Source organism: Netta rufina, assembly GCF_964035555.1.
Source record: "Netta rufina genome assembly, chromosome: W".
Classification (NCBI taxonomy): Eukaryota; Metazoa; Chordata; class Aves; order Anseriformes; family Anatidae; genus Netta; species Netta rufina.
Window position 1 is genome coordinate 2,252,864 of NC_140139.1, and position 12,495 is coordinate 2,265,358.

The following is a 12,495-nucleotide window of genomic DNA, read 5'->3' on the forward strand; positions in this document are numbered from 1 at the left end:
CTAAACCATATCCCTAAGCTCTACATCTAAACGTCTTTTAAAGACTTCCAGGGATGGTGACTCCACCACTTCCCTAGGCAGCCTGTTCCAAAAAGTCCAAAGTAGTACAGCTAGTACTACTAGCTTTGTACCCTAATATCCACAGGGCCACTTTCAGGTTACAATAACTAAAACCAATGAACTATCACAAAAAGAAGTATTTCCTTCTGTACATAATTTTTATTATTTACATAATACAACAGATCACAGATGCTGGGTAGCACGATTATGTGCAATATATAAACATGAGTTATCTGTACGTTTGCATATCTAATAACTAAATTGGAAGAACAAAGTTAAAGTAAGAGCCTGATGCTTTTAATATTGAACTAAAAGCTAAGAGTAAACACTGCAATAGAAGTCAGAAGTATAATTTTGTGTGCATACACAACTATTTACAGATGAGAACAGACATTACCACAACACTAGTCTAAACTATACTTGTTCATAAAAAACACAAGTTCCATACAACACAAAAAACCTCACATTATAACACAGAAGTGATATTACCAGACAAGCATCAATGCACTATACTGCCTTTTCTAGTTATTGTACAGTGCTGTAGATAATATAGCCCATGCAATACACCCAAGAACATTAGTCCTACACTCAAATATAATTTAAAATGATAAAGCGGCCCTCCAAGAGTGGTTCCAGCTCCCACTTAAGTCTACAGCAGCCATGTTGGGTATGGTTTTCTATACCCAACAATTGTTGCACGTGCAATTATTACATTAATAATATATATATATTTAAAGCTCCTAATATTCTTTTTAACCCAGAACATACTGAATTCAAGTAATTCATGAATAATAAACTGTTCAAATACTTCTGCAACTTACACATATGTCACTTGATAGAGCTGTTATGGTATGTCTAAGAAACACAGCTTTTCTTTTTGGTAAGCCAATTTTACAATATTGTGCTACACAACATTTTTAGCCTTGAAAGGAAAAGCAGAGAACTGTTGCAGGCCAGTTCTTAAGTTTTTAACAGGACATTTCCTCTGGAAACTTTAGAATCCTGAAATTAGGTTAACATAATCTGTTCCAAAATGGTTTTCTTCTCATACATATCTATTTTTTTCCATTTTCCCCATTAATTGTTAAATGACTTTTTCTTAAATACAGCACCAACACTCATCTTACTTGAAAGGCAGACAGACCCACATGGCTTATGTTCTGCTGGAAAATAACGGACTATGGAAATTAAAATTAGAATGAGATCTTTTCCTTAGCAGAGGAAGCAGTCCAGGAGGTTTCTAGAGTATGTGGAAGATAGCTTCCTGACACAGCTGGTACAAGAGCCTACCGGGGAGGTGCCCCGCTAGACCTGCTCTTCACTAACAGAGAAGGACTGGTGGGAGATATGAAAGTTGGGGACTGTCTTGGGCAGAGTGACCATGAAATTGTAGAGTTCTCTATTCTTGGTGATGTCAGAAGGGTAACTAGCAAAACTGCTATCTTGAACTTCCGGAGGGTGGACTTTGACCTGTTCAGGACACTTGTTGCAGGGGTCCCTTGGGAGTCACTACTTCAGGGCAAAGGGGTCCAGGAAGCCTGGACACTCCTCAAGATGGAAATCTTAAAGGCACCCTCAGTAAGTTTGCAGATGACACCAAGTTGAGAGGTAGTGTCGATCTGCCTGAGGGTAGGGTGGCCCTTCAGAGGGATCTGTATAGGCTGGATTGCTGGGCTGAGGCAAATGGGATGAGGTTCAACAAGGCCAAGTGCCAGGTCCTGCACTTTGACCACAATAACCCCATGCAATGCTACAGGCTTAGGGCAGAGTGGCTTGAAAGCTGTGCAGTGGAAAAGGACCTGGGAGTTTTGATCGATGTTCGGCTGAACATGAGCCAGCAGTGTGCCCAGGTGGCCAAAAGAAGGCCAATGGCATCCTGGCCTGTATTAGAAATAGCATAGCCAGCAGGAGCAGGCAGGTGATCATCCCCCTGTACTCAACTCTGGTGAGGCTGCACCTCGAGTAGTGTTCAGTTTTGGGCCCCTCACTACAAAAAGGACATTGAGGCCCTAGAACATGTCCAGAGAAAGGCAACAAAACTGGTGAGGGGTCTGGAGCACAAGTCTTATGAAGAGCGTCTGAGGGAGCTGGGATTGTTTAGTCTGGCAAAGAGGAGACCCAGGGGAGACCTCATTGCACTCTACAACTTCCTGAATGGAGGTTGTGATGAGGAGGGGGTCAGCCTCTTCTCCCAGATAACTAATGATAGGACTTGAGGAAATGGCCACAAGTTGTGCCAGGGAAGATTTAGATTAGATATCAGGAAAAACTTTTTCTCTCAGAGTGGTCAGGCACTGGAACAGCCTGCCCAGGGAGGTGGTGGAGTCACTGTCCCTTACAGTGTTCAAGAAGCACCTGGATGAGGTGCTAAGAGATATGATTTAGTAGTTTAATGGGTAGTATTGGTGATAGGAGGACAGTTGGAGTAGATGAAAGTAGGTCCTTTCCAACCTTGTGTTTCTATGATCTTCAGTGATAGAAGTAGACTGCCAACCTTTCTAACCCTTCTCTCAAACAGGCACATAACCTTTGGCTAGTGCTATACACCTCAAACATCTTAAAAGGCAGATCTGCTGCAAGCATTCACATAGTAGACATCTGTTTGGCACATATCCTCTGTGCATGTCTATTTCTGTGCCAATTCTGATCATCCAATTATACTCTGAGGAGGGCATAAATATTTCCAAGGGCTTTATCTATCCAATTCTCCCTGTAACAAACACCTAAACATTCTGAAATATTATTAAGACAGACAAGACTAAAAGTAAGAGTTGGTAGAACAAAGGAAAATGGCCATGCATCTGCTCTTTAATGTTTTCCTAGGATATATTAAAATTAAACAGTCTTTTCATAAATAGGTTAGTTTATATTCTCTGGATTTTTTCAGCCACCACAACTGGGTTCTCTTTCCTGATTTTTGCTGCAGCTTCTGCTTTGTAATCATATGGGCAGTTATGCTTGTCAGAATAACGGTGAAGTCCACAAAATAAGTTTCCACATCGGCAGTCAAATCCTGTACAAAGAAAATGAAAAGAAAAAAAAAAAAACATCACTAGAAAGCTTCAGATTTTAAGCAAGCTGTAAATTAAGGGCTTAGTTAACACAAAGGGGGATACATGCATCTAAGAGTAAGCAAAATGAGTATTTCCAAATTATCAGCTCTATTAAGTAGTCTAATGTTACGGATTTTGAAGCAGCAAGCAAGTTTAACGTCTGAAGATATTTCAACAAACAATCTAGTAAGAGACAACTAATCATATAGCTCTGTTCAACATTGACAAAGTGCTCTCATACCTGTAAGGCCAACCTTCTTTCTGCACATGAAACATCTGTTCTTCTTTGGTTTGGGAAGTTCAGAAGCTCTCTCTTCACTCTGTGAATTACTACTCTGGGAAACCGATGGACTTGGTTGAGTAATAACTGTTAAAGCAAGCAAAAGAAATAAAGGTTTTTGGTGTTCTGTTTTTCTCCTTTTCTTGACTTCACTAGCTATTCAGTAGCAAACATATATTTAGTAGAGGGAAATTAATCCTTAATAAACTTCAGGGTTTTATATTATCTAAAGTACTATATAGAACAGGTATTCTACTAACTTCCTTTTTAGCTCTACAGAAGACAATCATATTTTCCTTACTGTTCCATCATCTAAAAAATACAAGATACCTAGCTGTTATCTCCTGTATACGTTGACATAGGTGTAAACACTTAGAAAGTGCTCTAGAAGTTCCATGTACACACAAAACTAAAAATCATATCACAGAATCACAGAATTGTCTAGGTTGGAAGAGACATCAAGATCATCGAGTCCAACCTCTGACCTAACACTAACAAGTCCTCCACTAAACCATATCACTAAGTTCAACATCTAAATGTCTTTTAAAGACCTCCAGGGATGGTGACTCCACCACTTCCCTGGGCAGCCCATTCCAATGCCTCACAACCCTCTCAGTAAAGAAGTTCTTCCTAATATCCAACCTAAAACACCCCTGGCACAACTTTAGCCCATTCTCCCTCGTCCTGTCACCAGGCACGTGGGAAAATAGACCAACCCCCACCTCGCTACAGCCTCCTTTAAGGTACCTGTAGAGAGCAATAAGGTCGTCCCTGAGCCTCCTCTTCTCCAGGCTGAACAAGCCCAGCTCCCTCAGCCGCTCCTCGTAGGACTTGTTCTCCAGACCCCTTCACCAGCTTTGTCGCCCTTCTCTGGACTCGCTTGAGTACCTCCATGTCCTTCTTGTAGCGAGGGGCCCAAAACCGAACACAGTACTCGAGGTGCAGCCTCACCAGAGCCGAGTACAGGGGGACAATCACTTCCCTAGCCCTGCTGGCCACACTGCTTCTTATACAAGCCCGGATGCCGTTGGCCTTCTTGGCCACCTGAGCACACTGCTGGCTCATATTCAGCCGACTATCCACCAATACTCCCAGGTCCTTCTCCGCATGGCAGCTTTCCGACCACTCATCTCCCAGCCTGTAGCTCTGCTTGGGGTTGCTGTACCCCAGGTGCAGGACCCGGCACTTGGCCTTGTTGAACTTCATACAGTTGGCCTGCCTCAGCCCATTGGTCCAGCCTATCCAGATCCTCCTGCAGAGCCTTCCTACCCTCGAGCAGATCGACACACACACATAACTTGGTGTCATCTGCAAACTTACTGAGGGTGCAGTAAGTTTGATCAAGCTTAAATTTATTTCAAAACAATAACATTGGCACAGTCAAGATATTGAACAGAGGGGATACCTGTGGAGAATACAGTTAAAAGGAACATATTTTAGAAACAAATAACATTAACAGTAATGTGTTAGTCATAGTACTGTAATATAGTAATACAGTAGTATTCAATAGTAATGTGTTAGTCATAGTACTGAGTTACTCTGCCACTATATTTGCAGTGGGGGGATGTAATTAGCTTTGGTTTCTGATCCTCAGTAGCCCCGGCTCCAGAAACCCAGAGGTCGACCTCAAGTTTCTTCTGGGGTTTTCTGCCAGAGGCTCCAGGTGAGGCCATGCTCCCCAGCTGCAGTGTAATGTATGTTTTGCACAGCTGGTCCGGTACGGACAGGCCCAAGGGCTACTGCATGAGCTATTTCTTGTTTGATTTGTTCAAATGCCTGTTGTTGCTCGGGGCCCCACTCAAAATAGTTTCTCTTTCGAGTCACTCGATATAGAGGACTCGCAAGCTGACTATAGCCTGGAACATGCATTCTCCAGAATCCCACAAGGCCTAGGAAAGCTTGCGTTTCTTTTTTGCTAGTTGTCGGAGACATTGCCATTATTTTATTGATCACATCCATTGGAATATGGCGACGTCCATCCTGCCATTTTACCCCCAAGAACTGGATTTCCTGTGCAGACCCCTCGACCTTACTCTGTTTAATGGCAAAACAAGCTTTCAGGAGAATTTGGATTACTTTCTTCCCTTTCTCAAAAACTTCTGCTGCTGCGCTGCCCCACACGAGGATGTCATCAACGTACTGCTGGTGCTCAGGAGCTCCCCCTTGCTCCAGTACAGACTGGATCAGTCCATGGCAAATAGTAGGGCTGTGTTTCCACTCCTGGGGCAGCCGATTCCAGGTGTATTGGATGCCCCTCCAAGTGAAAGCAAACTGCGGCCTGCATGCTGCTGCCAAAGGGATGGAGAAAAATGCATTAGCGACATCAATTGTGGCATACCACTTGGCTGCCTTCGATTCCAGTTCGTACTGAAGTTCTAGCATGTCTGGCACTGCAGCACTCAACAGTGGCATGAATTCATTCAGGCCACAATAGTCCACTGTTAGCCTCCACTTGCCATTAGACTTTCGCACTGGCCATATAAGACTATTAAAGGGTGAGTGATTCTTGCTGATCACTCCTTGACTCTCCAGCCGGTGAACCAACTCATGGGTGGGAATCAGGGAGTCTTTGTTGGTGCGATATTGCCGTCAGTGCACCATTGTAGTAGCAATTGGTACCTGCTGTTCTTCAAGCTTCAGCAATCCTACAACGGAAGGGTCTTCTGAAAGGCCAGGCAGGGTAGACAGCTGCCTAATCTTCTCTGTGCTCAAAACAGCTATGCCAAAAGCCCACCGGTATCCTTTTGGATCCTTGAAGTACCCTCTCTTGAGGTAGTCTATGCCAAGGATGCACGGAGCCTCTGGGCCAGTCACAATGGGATGCTTTTGCCACTCATTCCCAGTTAGACTCACTTCAGCTTCCAGTACAGTTAATTGTTGGGATCCCACTGTCACTCCAGAGATATAGATGAGTTCTGTCCCTTGGTAGCCTGATGGCATTAAGGTACATTGTGCGCCAGTGTCCACTAGAGCTTTGTATTCTTGTGCTTCTGATGTGCCAGGCCATTGGATCCACACAGTCCAATAAATCCGGTTATCCCTCTCCTCTACCTGGCCAGAGGCAGGGCCCCTCTAGTCCTGGTTGGAGTGTCTGCCACTTAATTCTTGCAAATGAGAAGCAGAGGTCCCTTCATCAGGGTCAAGAATAACATCAGCTCTTCTACTGCCTCTGGGGAACTGTCCAATAGAAACTGGAGCAGCATTTTTCTTAGGAGCCCCTCTTCTTGCTACTGTATTTCCTTTCAGTTCACGTACCCGAGCAGCTAGGGTTGAAGTAGGTACACCATCCCATTTCCTCATATCTTCCCCATGGTCACGCAGATAAAACCACAAGGTGCCACGTGGTGTACATCTTGGGTACTCTCTCTCTTGAGCAGGCGAATGCTGATTCTTAGTGGCTGAAGTATCACTCCGTCTAGATGAGGGGGAATATGGGGAATATGCTCGTTCTACGAGGTAGTCAAGTCTTTCAGACAGTTTCTCCACAGCTGAGACACAGGACTGTAGCAGAGCAGAGAGACTGTCTCCATATTTTTGAAGCTGGCAGGACAGATTATACACTGTTGGTCCCATCCCCTCATCCCAGTTAATTACTGTCAGTGTACTGGCATGTGCTGATGGTGCACTCCGCACAAATTTACGCCACATGGATGTTGTGCACTGGACTTCATCGGGATCTTGAGGTGTCTGGGCATTGTCCAAATCACTATAAATCATCTCCCGCACAGCTAATTCCCGCAGGTGCTCTTGAACTTCCTCCATGGTGGTCCACTTGCGTAACTGATATACAATATCTTCCTTGTGGGGATATCTTTCTTTCACAGCTGCCAGGAGTTGCCTCCAGAGGCTGAGAACCTTTGCCTCTCTCCCAATTACTCTGTCTATCGCCCTTTCTCTAGAGAGGGATCCCAGCTGCTTGGCTTCATTGCCTTGTAATTGTTGGCTATTGGCCCCAGCATCCCAGCATCGAAGCAGCCAGGTGAAGATGTGTTCACCTGGACATCGACCATAATCCTTTCGTATTTCTCGCAACTCACTCAGGGATAGGGATCGAGTGGTTTCTGATTCCTTTATGATTTCCGTCTCTTCTTCCTGCTGTTTTTATGATGGCTCTGCTTTAGAGGTGCCTGCCTTTTCCTCTTCTCCCTCCTTCTTAGGAGAGGCTTCTTCCCTTACCAAACGAGCTGACTTCTGTTTCCATTGTTTCGACTTGACTATGGGGGCAACTGATACCATAGTCGGTTGGTCCTCTGGGTCAGCCACAGCATGTGTTATCTGGTCATCAGACTCAGAGACTTCCTCCCTCTCTTCAAGATGCTGGATGAGGTTAAACAGTGTTTGATATGAGTAAGCCAGGACCCAGCACAACGCTGCAAGCTGTCGTTCTCTGGCATTATCAGGGTCAGGACATACAACTCTCAAACGTTCTACCAGGTTTTTAGGATTTTGCATTTGCTCAGGGGTGAAGTTCAAAACTATTGGAGAAGACACCTGTGACAGGTACCTGCCTATATCCTCCCACACACCTTGCCACCCACCACAAGACTGTTTCTGGACAGATTCCCGGGTAAACTTTCTAAACAATTGACTAATCTTAGAGAGAAGAGGAAACCCGTTATTCAGAATTAGAAATAGCAATATATGGGTTACACATGTGTGAGGAATGTTTTAACAATTCGTATCACAGAATCACAGAATTTTCTAGGTTGGAAGAAACCTCAAGGTCATCGAGTCCAACCTCTGACCTAACGCTAACAGTCCCCACTAAACCATTTCCCTAAGCTCTACATCTAAACGTCTTTTGAAGACTTCCAGGGATGGTGACTCCACCACTTCCCTGGGCAGCCTGTTCCAGTGCCTCACAACCCTTTCAGTGAAGAAGTTCTTCCTAACATCTAACCTAAAACTCCCCTGGCTCAACTTAAGCCCATTCCCCCTCGTCCTGTCACCAGGCACGTGGGAGAACAGGCCAACCCCCACCTCGCTACAGCCTCCCTTGAGGTACCTATAAAGAGCGATAAGGTCACCCCTGAGCCTCCTCTTCTCCAGGCTGAACAAGCCCAGCTCCCTCAGCCGCTCCTCGTAGGACTTGTTCTCCAGGCCCCTCACCAGCTTTCGTTGCCCTTCTCTGCACCCGCTCAAGCACCTCGATATCCTTCTTGTAGCGAGGGGCCCAAAACTGAACACAGTACTCGAGGTGCGGCCTCACCAGAGCTGAGTACAGGGGGACGATCACCTCCCTAGCCCTGCTGGTCACGCTGTTCCTGATACAAGCCAGGATGCCGTTGGCCTTCTTGGCCACCTGAGCACACTGCTGGCTCATATTCAGCCGACTATCCACCAATACTCCCAGGTCCTTCTCCGCCAGGCAGCTTTCCAACTGTTCCTCTCCCAGCCTGTAGCTCTGCTTGGGGTTATTGCGCCCCAGGTGCAGGACCCGGCACTTGGCCTTGTTGAACTTCATGCAGTTGACCTCAGCCCATCGGTGCAGCCTATCCAGATCCTCCTGCAGAGCTTTCCTACCCTCAAGCAGATGGACACACGCACCTAACTTCATCTGCAAACTTACTGAGGGTGCACTCGATGCCCTCGTCCAGATCATCGATCAAGATATTAAAGAGGACCGGCCCCAGCACCGAGCCCTGGGGGACGCCACTAGTGACTGGCCTCCAACTGGACTTGGCTCCATTCACCACGACTCTTTGGGCCCGGCTATCCAGCCAGTTTCTAACCCAACGAAGCGTGCGCCAGTCCAAGCCAAGAGCAGCCAGTTTCTTGAGGAGAATGCTGTGGGAGACGGTGTCAAAAGCCTTGCTGAAGTCAAGGTAGACCACATCCACAGCCTTTCCCTCATCCACCCAGCGCGTCACTCTGTCATAGAAGGAGATCAGGTTCGTCAGGCATGACCTGCCTTTCATAAAGCCATGCTGACTGGGCCTGATCGCCTGCTTCCCCTGCAAGTGCTGCATGATGACTCTCAGGAGGATCTGCTCCATGAGCTTCCCTGGCACTGAGGTCAAACTGACAGGCCTGTAGTTTCCCGGGTCTGCCCTCCGGCCCTTCTTGTAGATGGGCATCACGTTTGCTACCCGCCAGTCGATTGGGACCTCCCCCGATAGCCAGGACTGCTGATAAATGATGGATAGTGGCTTGGCCAGCTCCTCTGCCAGTTCCCTCAGTACCCTTGGGTGGATCCCATCCGGCCCCATCGACTTGTGCACATCTAAGTGCCGTAGCAGGTCACCAACCAGTTCTTCATGGATAATGAGGGCCACATCCTGCTCCCCATCCCCTTCCACCAGCTCAGGGTACTGAGTATCCAGAGAACATCCGGTATTGCCGCTAAAGACTGAGGCAAAGAAGGCATTGAGCACCTCCGCCTTTTCCTCATCTCTTGTAACTAAGTTTCCCCCCGCATCCAGTAAAGGATGGAGATTCTCCTTAGTCCTCCTTTTTGTGTTGATGTATTTATAGAAATGTTTTTTGTTATCTTTAACGGCAGTAGCCAGATTGAGCTCCAGATGAGCTTTGGCCTTCCTAATTTTGTCCCTGCACAGCCTCGCTACTTCTTTAAAGTCCTCCTTAGTGGCCTGCCCACTTTTCCAAAGCTTATAAACCCTTTTTTTCCTCCTAAGATCAAGCCACAATTCTCTGTTGAGCCAGGCCGGTCTTCTTCCCCGCCAGCTCGTCTTTGGGCACGTGGAGGCAGACCGTTCCTGCGCCATTAAGATTTCCCTCTTGAAGAGCGCCCAGCCTTCCTGGACCCCTCTGCCTTCAGAACCGCCTCCCAAGGGACTCCACCAACTAGTGTCCTGAGCAGCTCAAAGTCAGCCCTCCGAAAGTCCAATACAGCGGTTTTACTGGTCCCCTTCCTGGCCTCGCCAAGAATAGTGAACTCCACCATTGCATGGTCACTCTGCCCAAGACAGCTCCCGACAATCACGTCCTCCACCAGTCCTTCTCTGTTTGTGAAGAGAAGGTCTAGCGGGGTGCCACCCCTGGTAGGCTCACTAACCAGCTGCGTCAGGAAGCTATCTTCCACGCTCTCCAGAAACCTCCTAGACTGCTTTCTCAGGGCTGTGTTGTGCTTCCAGGATATGTCAGGGAAGTTGAAGTCCCCCACGAGTACAAGACCTGACGATTTTGCAACCTCTGTCAGCTGCCTGTAGAATTCCTCATCCGTCTCCTCATCCTGGTTCGGCGGTCTATAGCAGACCCCGACCAGGACACTAGCCTTGTTGTCCCTGCCGATCCTAACCCAAAGGGACTCGACCTTCTCATTCCCAACCTCGAGTTCTACAACCTCGAAAGACTCTCTAATATAGAGAGCCACACCACCACCCCTTCTATGCTGCCTGTCCCTTCTATAGAGCTTATAGCCAGGCATTGCAGCACTCCAGTCATGAGACTGGTCCCACCACGTCTCCGTGATGGCAACCAAGTCGTAGCCTGCCTGCCGCACGATGGCTTCCAGCTCCTCCTGTTTGTTACCCATGCTGCGTGCATTGGTGTAGATGCACTTCAGCTGGGCCATTGCCTTATCCTCCAGCCTTGCCATTGTTCCCCCTGGCACAGCTCCAACAATCCTAGCCTCAGCCCCATCCCCCTTCCTACCTAGTTTAAAGCCCTCTCAATGAGCCCTGCCAGCTCCTGGCCCAGGATCCTTTTTCCCCTAAAAGATAGGGACCCGTCTGCGGCCATCAGGCCAGGTGCTGAGTAAAGTGCCCCATGATCAAAAAACCCAAGATTTCTGCGTTAGCACCAGTCCCGGAGCCACGTGTTTAACAGGTGGGCTTTCCGTGTCCTCTCTGAACCCCTCCCTGCCACCATAGGGATGGACGAAAACACCACCTGCACTCCCGCTCCATCCACTAACCGACCCAGTCCCCTAAAGTCCCTTTTGATAGCCTTGAGGCTTCTCTCTTCGATGTTATCACTGCCCGCCTGGACTATCAAAAGGGGGTAATAGTCAGAGGGGCGTACCAGGTTAGGAAGCTTCCTGGCAACGTCCCTTACCCTGGCCCCAGGGAGACAGCAGACTTCCCTACGGGTAGGGTCAGGACGACAAATAGGGCCCTCTGTTCCCCTAAGAATCGAGTCACCAACAACAATAACCCTCCTGTCTTTCTTGGTGGAGGCAGTCCTGAGGCGCGGAGTTGACCTCCTCTGTGTCCATAAAGAACAATTCTGTTTGAATCCTGTCTGCCTCTGGGCCCTGCACTGGCAATTTAATTCTTGAACCACAGATGCAGTGTGTCCCAGTCTCCCCCTCATTCTAGTCAATTTATCACTTCTTAAATTTATGAACCTGTTTGCTTTTGTTATTCCGGACTTCTATTTCTAACACTGCTATAGATGTGTCTGTGAATGGCTGGGGAAGAATGTTTTAATTACTCGTGTGTCTGGGAGTTTCAGAACAACTGATAACAACTAGTGACTGTTATGGGATACTATGTGGATCTTTGGTATCTGGTTAGGGGGGCCGAGAGATAAAGAGGAAGGAGAAAGAAGCTGAAGGATGGCTGGGAGACAAGACTTGAAGAGAATGTTCTATAAACTTGGGATGGTGCCCAGTAAGTACAAAGGGGGAGAGGAAGACTACGAGCCTTCAGCATGAAAGACCCCTAGAGACCCCCAGAAGAGACCCCAGAGGAGACTGCGCATGCTCCAGTAGGAGGGACTGCACCCCGGAAGCTAATTTTAATAATCTATATTTTTTAGAAGTAGTAATGAATATGTATTAGTCAAGGAGTATAAAAATCAGCTGCTTGATGTAACTGGTGTGTGTCCTGGTGGAGCGGAGACTCCCGGTGCACCCAGCGCTGTTTGCTTACCTCTATTCCTTTATATTCTTTCAATAAATCCTATTTTTTTTTATTTAATCCTAATTTGAATCCTGAGCCATTTATAACACATGGATATTCAAAATACTCCCAAACTGTTGTAATTAGCCCACTGTGAAAGAAGGAGGAGGTACCCTTCCTAATATTATTCATAAACTGACATCCAGATGAGGAAAGGAAGGCAGTGTAGTTCTGAATATTCTCTAAAAGATAGTTTCCATGAGACCCAAACGATAACAGTGCAGAGCCTGAATGCCAG

At 47.0% G+C, this 12,495-nt stretch overlaps 1 protein-coding gene across 2 annotated transcripts in view; it reads right to left on the reverse strand.

Moving 5' to 3' along the window:
• Nucleotides 1-257: 257 nt before the first annotated feature.
• LOC311220906 (AN1-type zinc finger protein 5-like) overlaps nucleotides 258-12,495 on the reverse strand; it is a 30,147-nt gene continuing 17,909 nt past the window's right edge. For both annotated transcript variants that reach the window (XM_084304548.1, XM_084304547.1), the window contains exons 5-6: nucleotides 3,355-3,480; nucleotides 258-3,073 (exon numbers count right to left, since the gene is read on the reverse strand). In XM_084304548.1, coding sequence (XP_084160674.1) covers nucleotides 2,925-3,073; nucleotides 3,355-3,480 — 275 coding nt within the window. In that variant the 3' untranslated portion in view covers nucleotides 258-2,924. The remainder of the gene's footprint in view (nucleotides 3,074-3,354; nucleotides 3,481-12,495) is intronic.